The 22,992-nt window shown below is 37.6% G+C and overlaps 1 protein-coding gene across 4 annotated transcripts in view; it reads left to right on the forward strand.

Annotated features, from left to right (window-relative positions):
* The window catches only part of ACTN2 (actinin alpha 2), a 65,861-nt gene that overhangs the window by 13,728 nt on the left and 29,141 nt on the right, over positions 1–22,992 (forward strand). For 3 of the 4 annotated variants that reach the window (XM_066545668.1, XM_066545669.1, XM_066545670.1), the window contains exons 2-7: positions 9,118–9,232; positions 10,466–10,585; positions 16,467–16,553; positions 17,511–17,598; positions 19,651–19,729; positions 22,372–22,453. In XM_066545668.1, the coding sequence (XP_066401765.1) occupies positions 9,118–9,232; positions 10,466–10,585; positions 16,467–16,553; positions 17,511–17,598; positions 19,651–19,729; positions 22,372–22,453 (571 nt within the window). Of the gene's footprint in view, positions 1–9,117; positions 9,233–10,465; positions 10,586–16,466; positions 16,554–17,510; positions 17,599–19,650; positions 19,730–22,371; positions 22,454–22,992 lie in introns of those variants that run through there. The other variant, XM_066545671.1, reaches the window with a different exon arrangement.

Here is a 22,992-nt window from a genome sequence, read left to right on the forward strand (position 1 = left end):
TTATTAGTGAGAGGTAGGGACAGTGACTTTTCATTCTAGAGGTGAAAGCTAAAAAAATTCCTGTATGTGAAAATACTTTCTCAGATTGCATCTGTGGGGTTACTCACAGTCATTGCTATTCTTAACCATTCCCTGAGCTACTTCTTGCTCCATGCTGGAAAGGCTGGCACATTCACTAAAGAGTTTAAGGAGAGAAGAATAACTAGCATGTAACTAGATTTACAGTAATAGGTAACTGGTTATACTAAAAACCTCAACTTGGTTTTTAAATGCAGAATTAATGTTGGATGACAGTGTACAGATACTGAAGATGTTGATAGTTGTTATGTATTGTTTTCTGTCTGTTCAGAGTTGGTTCTGGTTTTGATTCATTTTTTCACAATTCTCTATTTACAAGACATTTATAGTTTTGTCAACTTTCTAATCTCTCTTGCTACTCCTTCTTTATTTGGCTTTTTTTCAGGGTAGTGTTTCAGCATCTCAAAAACAATTATTAATTTCCGCACAAAATAGTGCTGTGGATTATGGAGGGTTTATTATTATCCTTGAATACAGAAGTGGGATGCTGAAAAGCACTCAGCTATGGCTAACATTTAGCCATAGTTGAGTGCTTTTCAGCATCCCACTTCTGTATTGTTGTGAAAAGGATTATAGTCCCTTGTGAGCAATCATGGGTCATAATTTGCTCAGCATTTAAGACAGTAAAAATATTTTAAAAATTCCTGTCTTAAGTGCCTTAAAGGCTGTTGCAAAGCTGGGGAGAAAACACAAGTGTCAGGGTCTCTTCTCAAGGATGATGATACAGACCTCAGGAAAAGTGTTTACCCATAAAACAAATAATGGAATCCATTTTCATTTTTTTTTTTTTGGTTTGTTTAGTTTCCCATAAACACTCTTTTGCCTATTGACTTTGACTCTCCCTCTACCCTCTATTTCTTCAGCTTTGTTTCATTATTGTTCTCTGTCTTCATCATCTTTTCTTTTTCTTTAATATCACTGACAAGTCTCCAATATTAGGTTTCTTTTTGCTAAGGGAAATTAGAGGGTCATATGAAAATAGAGGATGGAAATGGGGATCACCACTTAAAGGACACCCTGACAGGAACAAAATTTACAGCTACCTTTTGCTTGCCAAGTGCTTGGATTCCTACAAGGGAGTTGCTTTCTGCTGAGTGACTTCTTTTTTTGTAGTCTTTGGATCACTTACCTGGCAGGACACAGTCTGGCAGGAAAAGCTGTCTTCTTGATATTCTCCCTTTTCACAGCTGCAGTGTAGATGTCTGTTAGGATATAAATCTTCCATGAAGATCATAGAAAGTACGATTGGGAGAATCGAGACTTCTTGCTTATCTGAATCTGGCTTTCTTCAAGTTATTTCACTGATTTGTTAAGATTAGTTTGAATTGTAGCTCTGACATGAAACATGCTTGCAGAGCCATCGTTTTTTTGTCTTACTCAAATGTGATAAGCATGCACCCTGTTCTGTTATCCATATGAGTAAGTAAAGGGCTATATAGGAAATGCTTCAGGGCAGATGCCTACAGAAGTCTGTTTAATAATCCCTTCCACTTAGAGTGGGCTACTACTCACCATTAGTAGGAATAAACACCCTTTTTTTTTTTTTCCACTACGGTTTTGTGTTTAGTTTTCCCCTTTGATAAATAGTTGGCTGCTATTGCAACTGATTCAGGTACAAGAAATAAAAGAGATTTGCCTCTGTAGAGTCTGGGTGGAGGAGCTTTAAAATACTTTGGCTTAACCAGTGCAACTAGGACCAATGGCTAGAGTCTAGATAAAGTCATGAGCAGAGGATGTGTGTGTACATAAATGCAGGCTTAGAACTGTAGTACAATGTTAGTTTTACTTGCTTGTCCTTGGAAGTTTAATTTAATATAAATTGGGTTTAGCAGAAGCTGATGCTTAATTACCTAGTTTCCCACTTCCATGTAAACAAAATATGCCAGACCTTTTGTAGGACTGTGTTTCTCATTTTTTTATTCAAATTGCCACATGCAAATTTTTCACAAACCATTCTGGTCTGCTTAGATGATAGGAGTGTGTTAAAAAATATTCAGAATTCAGAGAACACATCAGAAGCAGACAGGAGTGGGGTTTTTTTCCACCTGACAGTCCCTTTGTCTTTCTAATTCCTTCACCTTAACAAATTGGGTCGCTTGCAATTGTTGTAAACATAAGAATGAGTAAAAAATCTTACTATTTTTATAATGCAAGATAAAACCATACCCATGCTTTTACTAAAGGTTTTCATAGGATCCCTACATCTTTTATTTCTGTGTTATTTTTCTGAGTAGGCATCTCTTACATGCATGATGCTTGAAATTCCAAAAATTAAAAGTAGATTTAGACGAACATTTTCCTATGGATCCTAAGTACCTTTTAGTTTCAAATGGAATTTTTGATATTGCATATCTTCTCACTTCTGAAATATCATTTTTTTGTTTGAAAATACATTTTGAATAGGCAGAATAATTTTAAATTGAAAAAATACTCCAACAGGCAACCCTATGGTACTGCATGTATTTTGAGAAGTCACATAGTTGGATTTTACAGATGCTTTCTCAAACATTTCTTAATGAGTGTCATCAATGGTATTGAAAAAGGAAGGGGCTTCCTTCAGAGAATAGAGCTGTTGAAGCATTATATTGATGGTCCATCAAAGCTCTGAGTTGTCTGAACACTTGCCTAAATTTTCACATTTATGCCTGAGGTTTCTCTTTTGCATGTCAAGATGGGCTTATGTGCCTAAAACTTCTCTGCCTTTTCCATCTATCTCAGGTGATCCAATAAAGATATCTGCCTGCTCCTAATAAACTTTGCAATATTTTAACTGTTTTACCCTCTTTAAAGACCTTGTGAAACCTCTCAGCTTCCTTCCTTTCCTTCCTGTTCTTTTGTTAAGAAAAAAGGGCTGAGGTGAGGATAATGGAGCCAGTGATCCATACTAAATTTTCCATGCAACTTGCTACCACCTGAGGTTTTTTTTTTTGCAGTTTAGACCACTGGGAAAACAAACATTTTCTCTGTTGTCTCCTCTGAAAGAAAGAACTAATGTCACTCACTTTGTAACAAAAGGCTTAATAATCTTGACATTGCTCAGGGTTCAACCTTGCCAAATTATTCTTCAAGGGCTATTTACATGCTCTGGGTGTTTTTTTGGTAATAGTGATCACTGTAAAACAGACGTGCAGTCATTCAGTACTGGAGGGAGTTGCATGTTTTACAGGAAACCCTAGACTCACATGGGATTAGGCCACCTGCTTTGCAAGGACTGAGGGCTCCCCAGGCTCTTCCATGCAAGCAAAACGCAGAGTGCCAATAAGATGTGTGCAAAGTCCTGTGTGATGAATGCATCCCTTTGGTGACTTCTCCTGTGAGTGATAAAACTAAGGGACTGGAAGGAAGTTCCCTGAGTTAGTAGAGCAAATCTGCTGACAGTGCAGAATGTGCCAGCAGATCATATCTGACACCATCTGTTCAGCTATATGGGTGGATGTGCTGGAGCAGGAAGGGCTTACCCCAGCTTTGGGTTTGGGGTACTTGTGATGAAGCTTCTATTCACTTCCATTGTGAGATGGTTCTGTGCTTATCCTTTCTGGCATTCCCAGGAATTTTGCTTTGACATGGTGCCTGTGATTTAAGGGTTTCCTTTTAATACCATTTTGGAATATGCTAAACATTTCCCCTACCTTAACCTTCATGCCATCCTTCACAATATTTTCCCTCTGCTTCACTTGAATTGTTGCTATGCTCTGGTACATTTGGTGTTAAAATCCCACGTTGCTTCCTGGTGTTCTCATGTGATCCAGTTGTACTGGTGAAGCACCTCTGCTGTTATTCTAGTTATTTCACTAACATATGTCAATGTATTTAGGTTTCCACTGTAAGGGAAAAGTAGAGCAAGGGAACAGTTAATACTAATTAAATCCAACAGCTAAAATAGAAGATTTTATTTCTTTTCAATTCATAAAAATATACTCATGCATGTATACAAGTATAGCTGCTCTAGATGCTCTAGGAACAGCTAAAGATACCCTGTGTCGTTATTGGTTTACATCAAGCTAGTTTAAAAGTGCTGCTTTAAAAATTTTCTGCTGCATTTCACCTTCCAGCCTCCTTTGGTAACAGAATAAACAGTCAAGAGAAGGAGGGCCAACACAGACTGTATCCTAAGTCCAGAGAAAACCCCTGATTCTGCAGGCATCAGAACATGCTGTGGACACAGGAGTTAGGATATCATGTTGCAAGTTCAACTTATATTTTAAAACATGGATAACAGTCAGATGGGAAATTCTTCAAGGGGAAACCTCAGTCTGGCCTACTGGGAATGTTCTGGCAGAGCTCCTTCTGTAACACCCTTGTCATGCACTCAGAGCCCAGTAATGTTCTGTATAATTGCAGAGTGAATCACTGCATCCCATTTAGCCTAGAAGTAATGAAGACCCTCAGCCAACACAAAGAGAGAGGAAAAGCCCTTTAGAAGAAGGGCTGTAAATCAGTTTAAAGAAACAGCTCTATCAGACTGAAATAATTCAGGATAATACGTATGTAAACAGATGTGTTGAATGTTTGTATTTGAAGTTAATTTTAGTCAGGTGAGTTCTCTTGCTCTAGTTATTAGAATTTAAGGTCCAGGAAAAACAAATTGTGCTTCTGTTTTCCTTAGAAACCAGAAAATATTAAATTTCCAATTCAAGTAAAACCAAATTATTTCTTTGAGCAAATAGCCTTTCTTAGGCTACTGATAGGGGTACAGACAAGCAGACACACGGCTTTTGAAATAAATATTAATTTTGAACACTTATAAATACTATAGCAGACAGAAATTGATTTGAGTTGGAGTGAGTGAAAGGCAGAGTTAGCCTTGATATGAGATATATGTACTAAATAGGATACAGGTCCCAGTGCTTCATTAGGCTGGATCTACTTCTGAATTCCAATTCTGAGTGCAAGTGTATCTCCTGTGCACACAAGTTCTGCTGCTGCTTTAGCAATATTCATTATGGACTCGCTGTCGGCACCAAACTAGAAATTTACTTTACGTCTGCAGGAGGTGGAACAATTGTCTTGACTCACCAGTGTTGGAGGGTGTGGTGACTGTTGCTTTCTCAGTTGTCTTTATCCATATTATTCCATGCACGTGTGAAACTTGTTATCATAGCATCTTGTTTTCTGGCTTTGTGCCACTATCAAAAGCAAATTATTATTACACACACATAAGAAGGACACGTGGACATTCGCAGAGCCGTAGGACAACTCATATCTCAAAGGCACCATTTTTCCCTGCGTGTCTTTCATTGTGTCTGTGTAAAAAATATTTGTACAAATTGGGCATACCCTTTTCTTTTTTTGGCATTAATTATTGATTGATAGTTAATTAGGGATATATCCTTTTCCTGCCCCTGGGTTGCAATTTTATTTGTCAGAGAATTGTGAAATGAAGTGACCTGAGTAAATTACCAGGTAAGGGTTTTTCCCCCATAGATATACACTTTGCCATCACAGATCTGTGAATTGTGGAAAATATGCTATTGGCAGTCTTCACAAGGAGGCTAAGTGGGCATAGAACATAAACTGCATTCTCTTTCCTGGAGTTACTGCTTTCAAAATAGACCTGTGACAGCAGTAGACAATTAATGATGCATTAAGAGAACATTCACCTGTGGGACTGCAAGTTCTTTGGCTTCCTGCCCTGCATCCTCTTTTCTCAGAACATTAGCAAACTTTCTTTTGTAATAACAAACTTTGAACAGAGAAAATTTTATTTATTTATATTTTCAATTTATAGAGCCATGTAGGGTAAATAAAACCTAAAAAGAAATGTGTAGCTTTGTAGACATTTATTTGTGTTCTGCCTGGTATTCAGCTTGGTGCCTTAAGTCCTGCTTTGTTTCTCTGGGCAATTTGATACTCTGAAATGTTCTGTACAGCTCAGCAGAAAAAGGAATTTGCTTTGTCTAAGTCATTTAATAGCTTTTAAATCCCAATGGATTACAAATTTCCAGGGTACTGTATGCTGGCTGTATCTTGATCTCCAGGACTTGAACGTGCTTTGAATTGTTTCTCAATAACTATGAATAGAATTGTTAGTTAAAGCCAAAGCAGTGAGAACAAGTGGTATTGCAGGGATGAGGGTTAAATAAAATGTGGATTGAGGAAATTGTTAAAATCTGCAAGTTAAATCGTGCAGTAGCCTTCATGCAGTCATTAATAAATTTCATCACTGAAACAAAGCTAACACTTCTGTAAGAATCATTTCTATAACCATGTTTAGTCCAGGGAGAAACAAGCTAGTTTGGAAGGCACCAGGCTTCAGAAGCCACACACCAGGATTCTGCTGTGAAGTGCAGTGGCATTTCCATGAGGCACAGGACAACTGTTGGAAGGGGACAGACAGCACCAAGGCATGGCCTGGGGCACTGGTAAAACAGAAAACTGAGCAACTGTAGTTTAAATAAAAGATGTAACTCTCTTATTCTAGATATAGAAGGTAATCAAAACTATCTAGATACAGATGGTCTAAAAGACTCCAATCACAGTAGAGTGCTTCAGCAGAACTTCTTATCTCATTGATGGAGGCCTTGTGGTAATTCCAAGTTTATCCTTCAAAATGCTACAAATGCAATACAACTGGAAAGAATCTTAAATAACCTGCAAATATAGAAAAGCAGATCATAAAAACCACTCTGTCATCAAACTATTTCTTGAAAACAGTTTGACTCAGCAGTAGCAGCATCTTTTCCTTGTGTATATCACAGCAACATAGGCTGATTATTGTCTGCATAGAAAGAATGACACTAGAAAACCATTTGTCTCTAAGGAAATTCAGTCCCATAAAAATGTCAATTTTCAAAAGAAATTATTTAAATTATTTGAAAACTTTGTGATCTTTGGATAAAACTTATGTTTTGTATCTATTAGTGCAGCATCAAGTAAGTTAATTCATATATATATATATATATATATATATATATATATATGCATGTATATGAGCTAAGTGCCAAGATCCTTTTCTTCTTAAGAAACTGAGAAGTAACCTTCTTCACAGTAGGCATCAGATTCCTATTTTAAGACTTCTCACTCAGTGGGGTTGCTGCCATTAAACTCATAATTAAATGAAAAATGAGGAAAACTCATTTACTTGAGTGGTACCAGGTGAACATTTACCATAAATATCTAAAAGAAGAGATGGAAATGGCTGAGGTTTTTCTCCAACTTCCTCTCCAAGTTTGTTATGGTGTGCTTGGAACAGTTCTACAAACTGTAATAGCATCTGCAAATAAGCACATGTCCATCACTTAAGCCTAATTAATGAAATGCTAATTTATTTAAAGGTTCAGATTTCTAATATTTATTGCCAAATTGCCATGCAAGGTTCATGTGTATTTACCCTTGAGTGCCTTCAGCTTTTTTTTTTCTGTATTGCCATAGTATTATTCCTTACAAGAAGCTTGTAATAATTTTTAATGTTTGCAACTGACTTAATGTAGTGCTAAACCTTTTGAGATACATACCACCAAAACAAGATACTGCTTGAGGCAGACAAATGAGTCTTGTAAACTGGATCCTAACCCTATAATGATCCAAATGAAATGCCATCCTCACACTCCATCATGTCATGCCCTGATGGTAGAGGTGCCTACAATCTGTGCTGTGAGGATTGGGATGCTCTGGTTTCAGGTCTCTCATGAACTCAGTAAAGCTATTTACCTTAAAATGAGGAGTGTTCTGCTTTCCTGAATGGGAGCTAACATCTCTTTATTAAAATGTGTTTGCAGATATGCTTCACCTGCAACCTGATTTATCCCTATGTGCACACAGAACAACTCACATTCCTACCTACAATTCATCCTCTGCACATCAACATGGACCTCTGCCCAGAAACACTTCCAGTATTTTCTTCTCTCTCCTCTTTTTTCTGGGTTCCTAGAATTAGGGATTTCACTGCACAGCTCTGCCATATCCATAGCACTTCTTGCTTCCTTTCGATTCAACAGGAGAAGATGACAAAAGGAAGCTGTTCCTTTCAGTGTAGGAGCACTGAGAAAAGAGCCCAGTAAGCTGCCCATCAATTCTTCACAGAAACTGAGTCAAGCCCAACAATAGTCACAATGTTATTCTTAACAAAAAGTTGCTTTTTTAAGATTAGACCACTTGGCGAAGTTCAGTCCATGTTTTATTAAGGTATCAAATCTGTCTAGAATTTTTACAATTTGATTCCAGGGGAGATCTTTGTCTTAATCTACTGGCCTTCCTTATTCTGTTTCTGAGAGAACAGAAATTAAATAGTCCAAAGGAAACAGGCAAGAATAAAGAAGGCCAAAGGGAATTTCTTATTTACAACTGGCATATATCTTGTTTCTTTCTAATTATTTGAACTAAATGTTTTTAAAACTGCAAATTTGATGTAGCAAAAGAAGGGGAATTCCAAATATCTGACAATTTTAAAAAGCTGAGGTCTAATTTACTAAAAATATTCTGTAACAGTGACTTTGTTATATAACTAAACAGCTGCTAAAATACCTAGTAAATACAAACTTGCTTTATGTATTGTAACAAACGCTGAAAAGCAAGGACCATTTGTCAGAAGGCTGAGATGTAAGTAATGGATATTTAAAACCAGACTAATTTAACTACTAAGTTTTATAGTAGCCTATGTTTTGACTTCATTCGTACAAAAGGTAACATGTATATGACCTCTGCAATGGAATTAGTTCTGCTTTTCACCTCTGCAAGTAAAAGCAGACTTGGTTACTTGCTATGGACACAAAAATATCCATGGTTGCTTTTGTGGTCATTTTTTCCCTGCAAACTTAAGTATCTGCATCTCTGTCCAAGTTTTGCCTTTATGTGTAGAACTTCTGTCTGGAGATGCATCTGCAAGCAGAATCTAGCACAAAATTTTTTCTATTCAAGAAATTCTTTGCATCTTCATGAACATCCGGGGTAAGAATTTTGTACTTGGCAACATGTATAGAGTGAATGGGAGCTGGACATCCAAATTTCAGATGCAGTATTTACTCAGATGGCTTAGCAGTTGTTTGGAAATAAGTATTGATAAGTTGTTGATAAGAATTTTTTTTTTAATTGCTCTTACAGACGTTTACAGCTTGGTGCAATTCCCACCTCAGGAAAGCAGGCACACAGATTGAGAACATTGAAGAGGACTTCAGAAATGGCCTCAAACTGATGCTCCTCTTGGAAGTTATCTCAGGTTAGCTAAAATAAAGTTTTCTGTGTATTTACAGCACATGAACTGAAACACTCTTAAATTGCTAACGATTCAAAACTGTGAACACAAACTCTAAGTAGACTGAAAAGTGAGAGATGAAACACACTGTAAAGCAAAAAGGAGGGGAAAAGAAGCTCTGCTTTTTGGTTGTCTCCAGAATTTTCTGGTTTGTGCCTGTGTTCCAGGATATTGCAATGTATCAAGGTATTCATTGACATAACAGTGGTGCTGGACAAACCAAAAACATTGAGGACCTTGTCTTAGCCCCTAACACTTAAAAAGCCTTTACACATAGGTTACAAATGCATTTTATTCTGCTTTTAGCATAAACATTTTGCTTTGCTTTTAATGACTTTATTGGTTGTACCAACACTTTCAAAAGTGAGCGCCTAAAGCGCGCCTAGGTCAATATTTAGTCACAAATAAAAGGTCTCATTTTTCAAAAGAGTGGAGCATTCAAGAACTTTTGCTAACTGATGTAAACTCACTATGCCCCTCTTATTATGCATTATTCAAAGGGGCAGTCTCCAAGGCAAGATCAGAATGTCCCTTAATGGGAAGGGAATAGCTCGAGCAACAAATACACAAGACAATTTAGATTTTTGCTGGAGATTTCAGTGTGGAAAGAAATTCTTTGAATGATCATTCTTCATGAAATGGACAATCTCTTTTGAAATTATTAGTCTTTGTGATCATTTGAAAAGATAAGTTTGTTCAAACACATCAGCCCTGAAATGAGCTCTGCTGTGCTGGATGAGGTTGTTAAAAGCCATCATTCTGGGTCAGATGTGTAAGGATGCTATGGCTGATCTGCTGGATAGAATCCAGCCTCTCTTTACAGTCTGGCAGATAAGGATGATGAGCTCTGACAACATTTTGCCTTCTTAATATTCAGCTACTGTAACAGACAGTAGCAATAAACCAGAAGTGGAGTAGGAAAAAGTACAAATATCTTCCAGATGTTTAGGACAAACAAAAATTTTACTGTGGTTTTACTGCTATATCAGAAAGATCAAAATCAGATGCTTCAACATTTGAATTTTCTTTTCAGGGTTTGATCCAAACCTCTTTGGCATTTTTTCAGAAAAATACCCATTAAAATAATTGCTGACTTTTAGGTAGTGTTAGGGAACATCCACTCTTGATTTCTAATCACTTTTATGTCTGTAGCAAGGTGTATTTAAGAATAATCACATTAAATTTGTTGTTCTGCAGGGGAAAGGCTACCGAAACCAGACAGAGGGAAGATGCGCTTCCATAAAATTGCTAATGTCAACAAAGCTCTGGATTACATTGCCAGCAAAGGAGTGAAACTTGTGTCTATTGGTGCAGAAGGTACGTGACAAATCTTGACAGTGTGCCTTACTTAGGTCACATTACAGAGCAGTCTGGTGGAGACCCTTGGCCACATTATGTTCTCTACATATGGGTGCCTCAATGTTGCTTGCTGGACTGTATCTGTGAAAGGACAAGAGGTGGAAATTTTTGGACTCCTGGAGAGGGACATGGGTATAAGTGAACACTAAGCTTAGTTTGTCTCTAAGGTTAAATTGAATTGTCTGTGGTTCAGTAGGTGTTCAGATAATGTTTTTTTTTCCTTACAAGACATTGTGGTTTTCCCATAGATAATTAAAAGTAAGGAACTCCTTTAGAAACCAGGTTGGATTCTGGGGTGTGCCTTATACAGTCTGGCATCTATAGGAGATAGTATTCAGCCAAAACAAAGGCTGACATCATTGCTGAGCGGCTGGAACCTACTTCCACTTTATTATGAGATTTTCTGCAGCTGTGTTTCTAAAATTCAGATGTAGAGTTAAGGGAGTGATCAAAAGAAACTGGTAGCTGGGGAGAGATTGAACGTATGAAGAAAGTGGAGTGGGATGCTATTAACTAAAGCAATTGCTTTTTTATTGTACTGCTGTTCAGGTAGCTAAGTACCAACATGTGGTTGGCTAGCTAGATTCTGATAGATGTAAACTGAGCTAAAGAAGGCAGTCTCTCACTATAACTGAACCTATGTCTCCCTAGGAGATTCAATTAATTGTTTAAAAATTGCAAAGGTTATGTAGAACTTGTTGCTCCATGCAGATATTTGCATACTGGTTTCCATAGCCATTACCATACCAAGAATGATGTGACTAGCATGATATTCAACTATTTTTGATTCCATAGCCTCAATGATGTGCTTTCTGGGCTTTTCCCCCCCCACTCTAACATGTCCTTAGAGCAAAATTTTGTTTGCAACCTCATTATGATGATAATCACTCCTATATTCTATGACATTCTTAGACCTTTTTAGATTGATTTATAAGCCTCTTCTTCCCGTTTCCAGATTCCTACAGGCTTATATGTATCCTTATTCTGGCTTCCAAGCCTTGATCCCAGGGAGCTTACTGTAACTGTGGATTGAGCTGGAGATTCATTATGTGGGATAAGGGTATCTGTAGAAATAATGGAGAGATTTGGCAGCATTCATTGATTTTACTATGGTTTGACCTAGCCCATTTAGTTCCTCAAGTGTTGTTCACCAAATGTGTTGAGGTTCTCAAAAATCCCAAGGAATGTGTTCTGTGGCCAGAGAGTTTGTTTGAACTCCCTCTTTATTTATTTGAGACTGAACTGTGTGAGTCACCTGAGCCCAAATTCATATCATCTGCCTTTAGGCACATAGTAGAGACCTTTTTTAGGGGATGTATCATCAGTGGGGAGAAATGGGCAATTCTTACAGGCACTTCAGATCTCAGAAGAGCTCTACTGCATTTCAGAGGTTCCTGGCTCCCTCCATCACTTGTACAGACTGCTGGGGCACCTGTGCCCTTTCCTCAATTAAATGAAATGGGATGGAAAAATATGCTTCTACCTTAAACCTCTGCAGCAAGGCTCTTCTGAGAGTGACATGGCATTGAATGGACAGCAGAGGGTACTGAAGAGACAATTTATGTGTGGAAATGAAAATTAAGAATAGAGATGCATGTTTGATAGCTGGTGAAGAAATGCTGAGATTACAGAGCATGGAGCAAATGAAAAGTAGTTTCTGTCATGTCGGGCAGAAGACTCTGAGGCTTCCTAGCCAAAACCAGAGCGTAGCAAAACAAATATCTTGTGAGACAGAGTAGTTGTTCTTGCTGATCACTATTTACACAAGGGTGGAGTATTTAAACTAAGATACATCAGCTCATATCTGCTCCTGAAAGGAGCAAGCCTGCACTCCCATCTCCCTCATTTTGCCCTGTTTATTGCTGGTCACTACTGCCAGGGTACTCAGGCTGGGGAACAGCACTTGAGCACTTTTTGGAGGCAAAGCATTTGGGATAGCTCAGATCAGACATTAAAAACATTTAAATTCTGCTGTTGACCTTAGCAGCAACTGACATGGGTTCCAATGCTCTGTGATTCAGGTGCTCTGTGATAATTCCCTTTGGAAGGTGGCAGGAAAAAGGGCAGTAAAGTCTTCCAGCTTTTCAGGCACTTGCTGCAAGTTGACTGTCCATGCATCCAGTATTTATTCTTGCATGTAGCAGCAGGCCATACCTAGTAACCCAAGAGATTAAGGTGATGGTTTTAGCTATTCCCTGTTTCTGGAATTCTCAATCTGTAAAATGGATGTATTGAAAGCAAAACCAAATTAATTATCATTAAAAAACCCCTACTTTCTTAGATGGAAGCATGAGAGAAAAATTCCCAGCCACTGTGATAGCCTAGGAGCAGAGAGGAACCTGTCATGGTAAGACATGATGCTATGTTGAGTGTGGCCCAATGCCCACATTAGATGACATCCATGTGGGCAGGAGCAGATGGATTCACGTGCCTTCCCTCCCACCCTAAAGAGGCTGAGCACAAAGCCAGCTCTGGCACAGACATGCTTAGTGCCCTGTTAAGTTTACTGCATCCCCTCTCTAAATTTGTTACCTAAAGCACAGCTTTGTGCTGATGCAGCAAAGCAGTATCACATCTGACTGGGTAGGGTTTCACATTGTGGGACCTCTGGCACCAGGGGGTGTTTAAAGAGTCCCTGTGCCCCCTGGAACTGCATTCCTGCTCCCACACTTCACAGCCTTGCCCTCTCACTTGGGCTGACAACTGTTGCTGTAGCTCTGCTGGAGACTGGATCAGCAATCTGATCTGTTTTTAAAACACACTTCACTTTTCTTTTTCCTTTTGTTGCATTTTTCAGCATTGTTGACTAGGCAGTCATTAATAGTAGGTTGGAGTGAATGCCAGAAAGGAGGGGAGAGCACAGTCTCCTTAAGTTTGTTTCCTTATCAAAGTCTACAATCCCTTAACTCTCTGCCCCTGTGGGTGAGCATGGGGCTCGTGGGCTTGCCCTCACCCATCTGTTTGGGCATTCTCTGAGTTACATGGATGCTTGGGATACTTTTTAATTTCCAAAGCATGAAAGTTTTGTATCTAAATCTGCTGAGAATCATGTTCCATTATCTGACATACTGAATGGTGAAGAGCACGTAGGCCCAAGGGGAACAACTGGCATTTAAAATAAGGCCTCAAAACAGTGATTCCTGTGGGACATCAGTACAAAAATAAAATTAGTATTTTAAGGGTCCAGGGATATTCTTTGAAGTCATCATTATTGTTCTGAGCCTGACTTCTCTGGGCTGTCTGTGGAGTGGAGAGAGCTGATCACTTTTAATTGTGATGCTGAGCAGGAGCCAAATTTATTTATGCTGATCTGTTGTGTCAAAGAATATCTCTCTCCACCGGTCATGAAATGAGACTACAGAATCAAGAAGCTAAAATTAAAAGCTGTGGAAGTAGTCCTTATGAACCATTTGAAGTCCAGGACTTAGAAATTTTCTCTTAAGTTTTAAAAAAGTGCAGTAACTCCACTTGGAAGGCGCTTGCATCCTGAATGAAATCAACTAGATATGGAGAACCCCAAAAGACAAGTATCCTGTTAATAGTATTGGGAAATACTTCTGTACTGCTTTTCTGGGAAATGAAAAAAATGTTAAAGACCAAGTGATCTGTGAATCTGCTACAAGAAGGTTAGAATAAAAAAAAAAATTAATACATACAACCACAGCAGAATAAAAAAAAATGGGACTAAAGCCTTTGAGAAATTGCTTTGCTTTACTTTTTCACTAGACAGTTTTTATTGTTTCTGCTTCATTTTCTCTTTTTTTCTGCCCTCATCCCCAGAAAGCTGTAGCTTTATGTATGTGAGGAGTAGGAGCTATATTCCAGCCAGAGCCAACCGGCAGTATAAAAAATTAATGAAGTCTTCTATTGACCTGTAGAGGAAAATTATCGGAATGAATCAATGCTTTTTTGTCACTGATACTTTTCAATATTTTATCAACTTTGTTTTTCTTCCTTGTCTTGTATAGGAGTCTTTTTTGTTTTGTGCAAGCAGTTTTGTGAGAAACTAAAGCTGGAAAATCACTTGAAAATCCTCCCGAGGCACAACACAGAAAATTCCCTCTCTTGCTCTTTCATTCTGTATGTGTGTACATACAGATATGTAAATCTAAACAACGATGTGGTGATTATGCAAATCTATTAATTGATTGCCTGAGAATCAACAATGCCTCCTGAGTATTTAAATACATTTATTTTACATTTGAAGAAATTTGTCTTTACTGTATATACATATCAGACAGCTGATCAAAATTGTGAAGTGACTTGACTTCACTCAGGAGGAGGGAAGAAAGAGAAGTAGCTACATGCTCTAATTGCCATTTGGTCTTTTTTTTTGTCTGGAAGGATTTTGTTTTGAGATTTGAGGTCTTCCAGGGCCAATAAGGCAGGATGCATGGAAGGCAGGCAGCGTAGTGTAAGAAATCCGGAAAATTAGTGCAGGATCTAGAGGGGAAAGTGAGAAATTAGCCATTTATATATAAACTTGAATTATCACACTAACAAAATAAGTATAGGGCAGTGATGGGTTACATATTTCCCATCACATTTGTTAATTCCATAGGTTCAAATGACAGCTTGTGTCACATCCTACTGCAATTTAACATGTATATCTAGTCTCAGAGACAGCAGCTGCTCTTGCTCTGTAGAAGTTGCCCCTGGATTCAGGCAATTTTAAGTAGCAGAGTGACTGCATTTTCTGCTGGCACCTCAATTGGCATTTGATGTTAAATTGAGGAAATTCCTCCTGCTGCAAGTTCCTCCTGCTCCTTGCCCAGAACACCAGCGGGCCCCCAGGCAGACACAGCTGCTTACTTTTTGAGAAAGGCTGGAGGTGACTTCTAAGTAGGGGAGCAGCTGGTGCCTTTCCTGCTCCACTCTCCTTTGGTGTGAGGTGACTGGAAAGTCAAACTGCAGCCCCGTCTCCTCCCTTCTCAATGCTGCACCCTCCTTATAGTCTCACTGTGTTTTTCTGAGTCTCTTGATTCACTTTTGAGAATGATTTAACATTACCAGCACACTGAAGTGATCTGGAAGTACATGTTGGTGTTGAGAAATTTCAGCGGTATCACTTACAGCATGGGAGCATTGGATTCTGACCTGGCTTGTGGCAGGGATTCCCACATTCCCTGTGTTATAGGTAGTCTCAAGCAGTCTTGAAACAAATTGAAACCCCAGAGGTAAAAAAAAAAAACCCCAACATTTATATTAAAGATACTTAAATGTGTGTTTGCTTCAGATCTGTGAGGCATTACAGCCTCGTTGCCGTGGTTCTGAGCAGCTTGGCAGGAAGCTGTGTAGCTCAGTGTCTCTTGAGCTGCTCTTCATGTCTTGTCTGGGCTGGCACTAGAGGTAAATTCTCAAACATAAATAGTACAGGGGAAATTCTGAGTACCATTTTATTAAAAACCAATACTGTTAATGTCCTGTAGTTTCTTAAAAATTGGGGTAAGACCCCAATGTTTTTTGATTCTGTTGTATTTGAAAACTGTTAATACTGATACTGTTCAAACTTTCAATATTTCCCTTCATGTTCTCACTAATACATCATCCTAAAAGGTAAAGATTTAAAACTGTTACAACCACCCTGAGAGAAGCCTTTCAGATGGAAGGACTGAAGTGACCTTGACCTCAGTAACCTTCAGTTCTACTGACAGAGTAGCACAAGCATGAGTTTGTTGAAAAATGAACCCAGGTGAACTCTGTGTGCATAAAAAATTATAGTAAAAGTAGAATTAGTTTATTAGTTACAATGTATTATTTATAGAAATGTGTGATTAAATAAGATGAAATTGAAAAAAAACATTTAAAATACTACTACTATATCTATTTTTAACCTTAGAAATCGTGGACGGCAATGTGAAAATGACACTGGGTATGATTTGGACTATCATCCTTCGTTTTGCTATTCAGGATATTTCAGTGGAAGGTAAGAGTAATACAATTATGTTAAATAATTAAGAAATGTGTTTAAAGGCATTTTAAAATGAGTTGAGTATAACTGAGAGAAGTGTTTTAAAAATAATTTTTCCACAGAAAATGGTACTGTAAGTTCTCTACCTGGTGACAAAATGAATGAGCTTCTTAGCTGTACCCTTTGTGTTTGGTTCTATTTCCAACATACATTTTTAGTCCTGTCCATTTGTCACATTTTTTGCCAATAAATATGATCTGATTATATCCTTCTTCTTTCTATCTACCATTTTTTCCCCTCACTGTTTCAGAATTTTTTTCTTAACTTCCACTTGGTAACTGGCTCCAAAAAGCATGTTGTTACAATACTCTTTAAATTAAGTCTATGCTTTGAAAGTCTAGAATTCTAGAAACTAATCTCAATTTTCAGCAAAAGTAGAATTGTTTCAAGCTCTGCCTGCCTGTTGTCCTGAACACATAATTGGGATATTAAATGTGGACCTAATTGTTTATTTAATAATTTCTGACCTTTACTTATGCACTCAGATGCCCATAGGGTTCAGATAATAAATGTGGTTTTTTGGCACTTAAACCTCCCCATAAGCAAATGAACTGAGACTACAAGCATATTTCATGTACATTTCATGGCACCAACACAATCTTTTATGTCTATTTTCATTATATTTTTATTGGGTATTTTTCTCCAGTGTACAGTCTACTGTCCAAAAAAATGTAATTCCTTTAATTTCTGACATCCTAGAACATTCTGTACAGGCTGAGGTTCTAATCTTAACTGACCTTTGTATTTTAATGAAATGCCAGTAGTGCATTTATATGAACAACTTTTAGGATAAAATGTTGGTTTATGCTATTCGGTTTCAGATGGCCAACCACATTTAAGATGACGGGAAATTAATTACTTGAGCAGTTTTAAAATTTTTCCTTTTTTTTTACTTCCTCGTGTCTTTTACAGAGACCTCTGCCAAAGAAGGGCTGCTGCTGTGGTGTCAAAGGAAAACTGCTCCTTACAGAAATGTGAACATTCAAAACTTCCATCTTAGGTAATCTTCCATTATTTCAAGAGATAGAAGCAATCTCAAAAATGTTATGTCAAATTTTCCCCACAGTTGTGCAGGTATATATTTGATCAGAGAATTTTGCTCTTCCCTAGACCTTTTTCAAATTCTCGTCCTCTCTCTTCAGAGTGTTATTTTGGTTAGCCTTTAGCATTATTTACTATGACTTCCAGAGTTACTATTTAAAAGAAAAAGATCCTGCTATATACAGAATTACCATATTACATCTTTAGAGGTCCTTTGTAGTAATTCCCGAGTACTGTAGCATAGTGGCAAATGACTGCTTTCAAATGAGAGCCACAGAGAAGTTCTTCTGGCAAAAAGACCAGTGTGTTGAGCATGTGAATATTTCATGATTACGATGAATCCATCTGTATTGTTTTGCAATGTACATTACTATAAGGAGCATAAAATGCACTCAGTAATACACAACAGCAGCACTGTAAACACATTTGTTTACAGAATCAGGCTCATAACCTAAGTTGGAAAATTTCATGAAAGCTCCAGCCTTGTGTTTCTGTGTTTTCAGTAAGAGCTAGAATGGGAATTCCAGGCCCTATACAGTCTGCCTGGTTTGGGGATTTGGCTAGTTCCTAAATCTCTGCCACTGGCCTACCTCATTAAAGTACATGACTTAGCACGTGCACTGTTTAACCAGGTGATCTTCCCTTCCCTGAGAGCCTTCTAGTATTTAAAACAAGAGCTCTATATTAGTGATTTGAATTAATTCTCGATGTGTAATACCTAAAGCACATTTAGTGGCAGAGAAGATACAGTTCATACATATGTTACGAGATAAGAAAAATTTGTCTGATGTACAGTCCCTGTACTGCCTCTCAGAGATCTGAAATTTTCTCTGTGTTACTTTCCTGGAATATGCAAAGATATATTTAATAGAACTTTTTATGGATTGATGGTATACTGTAAGTTACAGTGTCAGAATCTTAGTGTATTTATGTACATACACTGGTCTGATACATGATATGGGGAAAACATCTTGAATGGAAGTACCTTCATTTATGTTTGTGTGGATTGGCTCTTACAGTACTACTTTGCAGTGGGCTATCCAGATCATTTTATTTTGCACCTTTTGGAAAAAGAAAAAGAAATTTTTTGGTGCTCACTTTGATTTGGTTTTACATTCTAGATGATTTTATGTTATACAATATAGGTATATTCTGCTTGATTTTGTTCTTTTTTTTTTCTATTTGGAGATGGTTCTATTATTTGAAGGACATACCCAGGCATCTCAGTAGTAGGGATTTTAACATGCTTAGGCTCACACAATTACTGCACAGGACAAGACCTCAAACCCTCAGTCCCTGTGATTGCTTAAAGTCTTTACATAAAGTATCTTACAGAATAATTGCTTCTGGCTGAAAGAAACCTCTCATAATCTTTCCAAAAATAAGTTATTTGTAGCTCCATTCATTTCCTGTTCTTGCCATAAAAGGTAGCAGGTCTGAAGTCAGGCTGAAGTGTAAGAACTCAGATCAAAGCTGTCATATGTGTGAAGTGTTTTAAATAAACTGAGCTGATTGATGATTTCTTACTTCTCTAAGCACTTGGTTGTGCCAGTAAAATTCTCAGAAATAACAGAGGAAAAGCCAATTGCTTCAGCAAATTCAAGTAATTGCAGGTTTGCTCTCCTTTTATTTTTTCACAAATACGCTGTGAGTGTAATGGGAGATGATGCACTTTCATGGATGAATGTGTACTTGAGCTGTCCTAGAACACCGCATGAATTAAGCAATTGAAATCAGGGACTGTTGCACAAAATGTACATTGCCTAGAAAGTATTTGAAGTCTACATGGAGTTTATGGAGTATACCTTAAGTATGTATGGATGGTAGAGTAAGATATGTACTATAGATAGATAGAGTACAGTAACAGAGCAGCTCAGAGAGAGTTGACAGGATGTAAGTTCAGGATTTGACAGAATTCCTGCTTTAATTTAAGCCTTGAGCAAGGATCAAATTGTAAAATGCCATGACTTTATTAACTAATTTTTTTTCCATTTTATTTTTTGCTGTAAAGCTGGAAAGATGGCCTTGGATTATGTGCACTTATCCACAGACACCGACCTGATCTTATTGACTACTCCAAGCTAAATAAGGTCATCAGCCTGGGTGGTACAGCATGGTGTCCTGCAGTGATTTGGCTGGCTTCTGGTTTGCTTAGCATGTTTTCTAAAAGACAGGCTGAGGAGTGCATACTAATTTTGACTGACTTTCTAAAGTCCTTCCCAAAAAAACCTCAGTGACACAAGGGAGAGGACCTCCTGACTGTCCTGTGTCCTTTCCATCCCATTACAATGACTTCAGCATTTAATTGCAAATAATCTGGCCCTCAGATTCTGACAGTTGATGAAGTCTTTACACTGCCCAGTATGGATGTTAAATCAAATACATGGGAATTATCCATTTACCACTGATAGTATTGTCCATCCTGTTTTTATCTGGTGTAAATAACTGGAGATTGCAGACCAGTAAACAATGACATGACAATCAATCCTAAGATTCCTTAGAAAAAATACTGCTCTTACTAACTAGGAATACACAGTAAATTACTAGTCTTACATATTCAGGAAGTATTCACTGATTTTCAGATCTACTTTTCTACCTGTACTTCCAGACAAGTGGAAGCAAAACCCATAAGCTAACCTCCTTAGGTAGTACCTCATGGGGATTAAAAACTATTTTATTACAGTTTGCTATTTACGGCAAAATGCATGTTTTCTAAAAGATACTTCAGTTTGAGAGGGAGAAATGAAGAATGAGCAGTAATGTCAGAATTTCTTGGTATCATTACTGAAGGAAAAAAAAAACCTAGAAAGAAGTAGAATGTTCTTGTTTCACATTAGCTCTCAATACAGACACACTGTTTTCTCCTCTCTGGAATGAATCTAAACACCAGCCTCATGTAAACACCAGTGCAACAGAAACCTTAATCATGGTTTTAATCTCTTGTGTGCAACTTTGCATTGATGAGAGAGAGTGGTAAAATATCAACTGTCCATGCCCTTTCATTGCAAACTGGTTTACTAGTGGAATCAACTGTTATTAGAAGGTCCTTGGTGAAGAATAGATAAATGAATGAACTGAAACTATTTTAAATCTTAGTCTGCTTTATATGTTTATATGTTCAATTTATGTCAGAGTCCCTGAAATTCGCAGTGATGAAAATTAAAAATTAATTTAGTACTGAGCACAGTACTAAGATTTAAACTTAGGCAGCTGTTAAGACAACTTCAGATCTGAACCAATGGGCAAAATATTAGCCATCAAAATCAGCTTGTTCTCCAATTCTATATGCAACCTTTCCTACAGATAAACAGAGTAATGGAATGACTGAGCTACCTGTCTTTGTGCACATGTGCTTATTTTGCATGGCATGAACAGAAGTGAGTTTGATTGAATCTGTGCTTTGAAAAGTGGTACGTGGTGCTGAAGAACATCACAGTTAACCATCCCATAGATGAGTGCTGAGAAAAGGGAACAGAACATAAGCAGGTCTGCTTCAATGGTACTATTTTCCTCTTAGAGGTTTCCAAAATAAGAACAGGTCAGGTTTCAAATTGAGGCTGAGCTGTTGAACATAAAGCACATGCAGAAAAAAAAATCCTAAAATAGATCTTGCTTTTCTGGCCTGGCTATGTTTGATTGACTCTTCATTTTGGTTACATTAACAGCTGTCTTGGTGTCTGGTTTCTTACCGCCTGCATGCTGTCCTTTCCTTTTCTCACCAATATGTTTCATGTGAACCTGTAGCTGGAAAGATGGCCTTGCTTTCAACGCCCTTATCCATAGACACAGGCCTGATCTGCTTGACTATGCCAAGTTAGATGAGGTATTTCTTTAGCTGTAGCAGAGATTTTTAGTTACTGCAGCTTGTAGTTCTGTTTAAAAGGATGGGTGATGGAAATCTCCAATTCTTCAGAAGCTGCTATGATTTTAAAGCATTCCTTTACCAGTGGAGCACTATTTGCTTTTGCACTTAGTACCAAGCACACAAATAGGAGGTGATCATCACTCATTCATGGGCAAAGTGCTTTAACCTAGTCAATAGGTCTCACTTAGATTTACTGTCTTTTGAATTTTCTTTTACAAAATCTGCGTTCTCTATCTGAAGTGTGCTCACAGCTTGCTTTCTCTTTCCTTCAAAAACCAAAATCTTAAAACCAGAGGAAGTGTTTGAATTTCCACAGCCCTAAAATTTTGTTTATAGAGGCATTACGGATTTTTATTTCCAAGCCCAAATTGGCAAGTTTCACTCCTTCTGGAGAACAATTCTGCCTGTGCTTGCTTCTTCTCATGCATGCACCTAACCAGCAGAGAACTCAGTGGAAGTCATATCCCTGTGATATACTGTATAGTGGGTATAAAACAGGCAGGGCTGACTCTGTGTTGAACAGTCTCATTTAGCCTGCTGGTCCAGTGGCATTTAGTGTCTGTATAATTGCTGTACTTCATTCAGAATTAGCTCAGAACTGAGAGTACACTGTTATCTGTGTTCACCTCCAGAGTGCATTTCCAGCAGAGTTCTAGCTGTAGAGAACAGCTTATTAAAGTTTTCTTTTGAAAATATAGCAGCAGATGGACCAAGTTTATATACCTAGACTGTTTTTTGAAGAACAATAGTTGTGACTCCAGTTTGCAGTTTGGAAAAATAGAAGCTAAGTTTTAGTGTACTTACTCTAGTCTTGCTTCAAAGAAAAACTTCTATCTTTAACTCATTGTATTTTTTTCTTTAATGCAGGATGACCCCATAGGGAATATCAACCTTGCCATGGAAATTGCTGAAAAGCATTTGGATATCCCAAAGATGTTGGATGCAGAAGGTGAGAGTTATACCTTACTGAAGTTTGTGTTGTTTGTAAGCAGGGCACAGTAAAATTTCTTTTTTTGTTGGTTTTTTTTTCCTAACAGATTTTCAGTATTCCTTCCATATGAATCATAATGTAGCAACTTGCTTCATTTTCAAAAATATATTTTCTTTTCTTTCTGGCATGTATTGGATAATTTCACTCACTTTTTGCTTTATTATTTATTGTTTGTTAATGGTTGCATTTATTATAGTGCTTTGGACCCTAACCTCAGCACATGGTCCCACTGTGTTGAGGTAGAATGCAGGATCAAAAGTTAATCCTTGCTTTTAATAATTCAAATTTAATAAAGGAAATATAACTGTTAGCAACTTTTTATTATATTTATTTATATTCAGTTTTTTAAACATTTAAGCAAGAGGCCAAAAATAGAAAAGTAGAAGTACTTCCAAAGCCTTCAAAATATGCTAACACATGGCTCACCTCTAAAAAAGAGCTAGGTTGAGGAAAGCATTTTTTTTGTTCATTTTAGTTGTAAACTTTTTGCAGTGATA

Source organism: Molothrus aeneus, chromosome 3 (genome assembly GCF_037042795.1).
Source record: "Molothrus aeneus isolate 106 chromosome 3, BPBGC_Maene_1.0, whole genome shotgun sequence".
Taxonomy (NCBI): Eukaryota; Metazoa; Chordata; class Aves; order Passeriformes; family Icteridae; genus Molothrus; species Molothrus aeneus.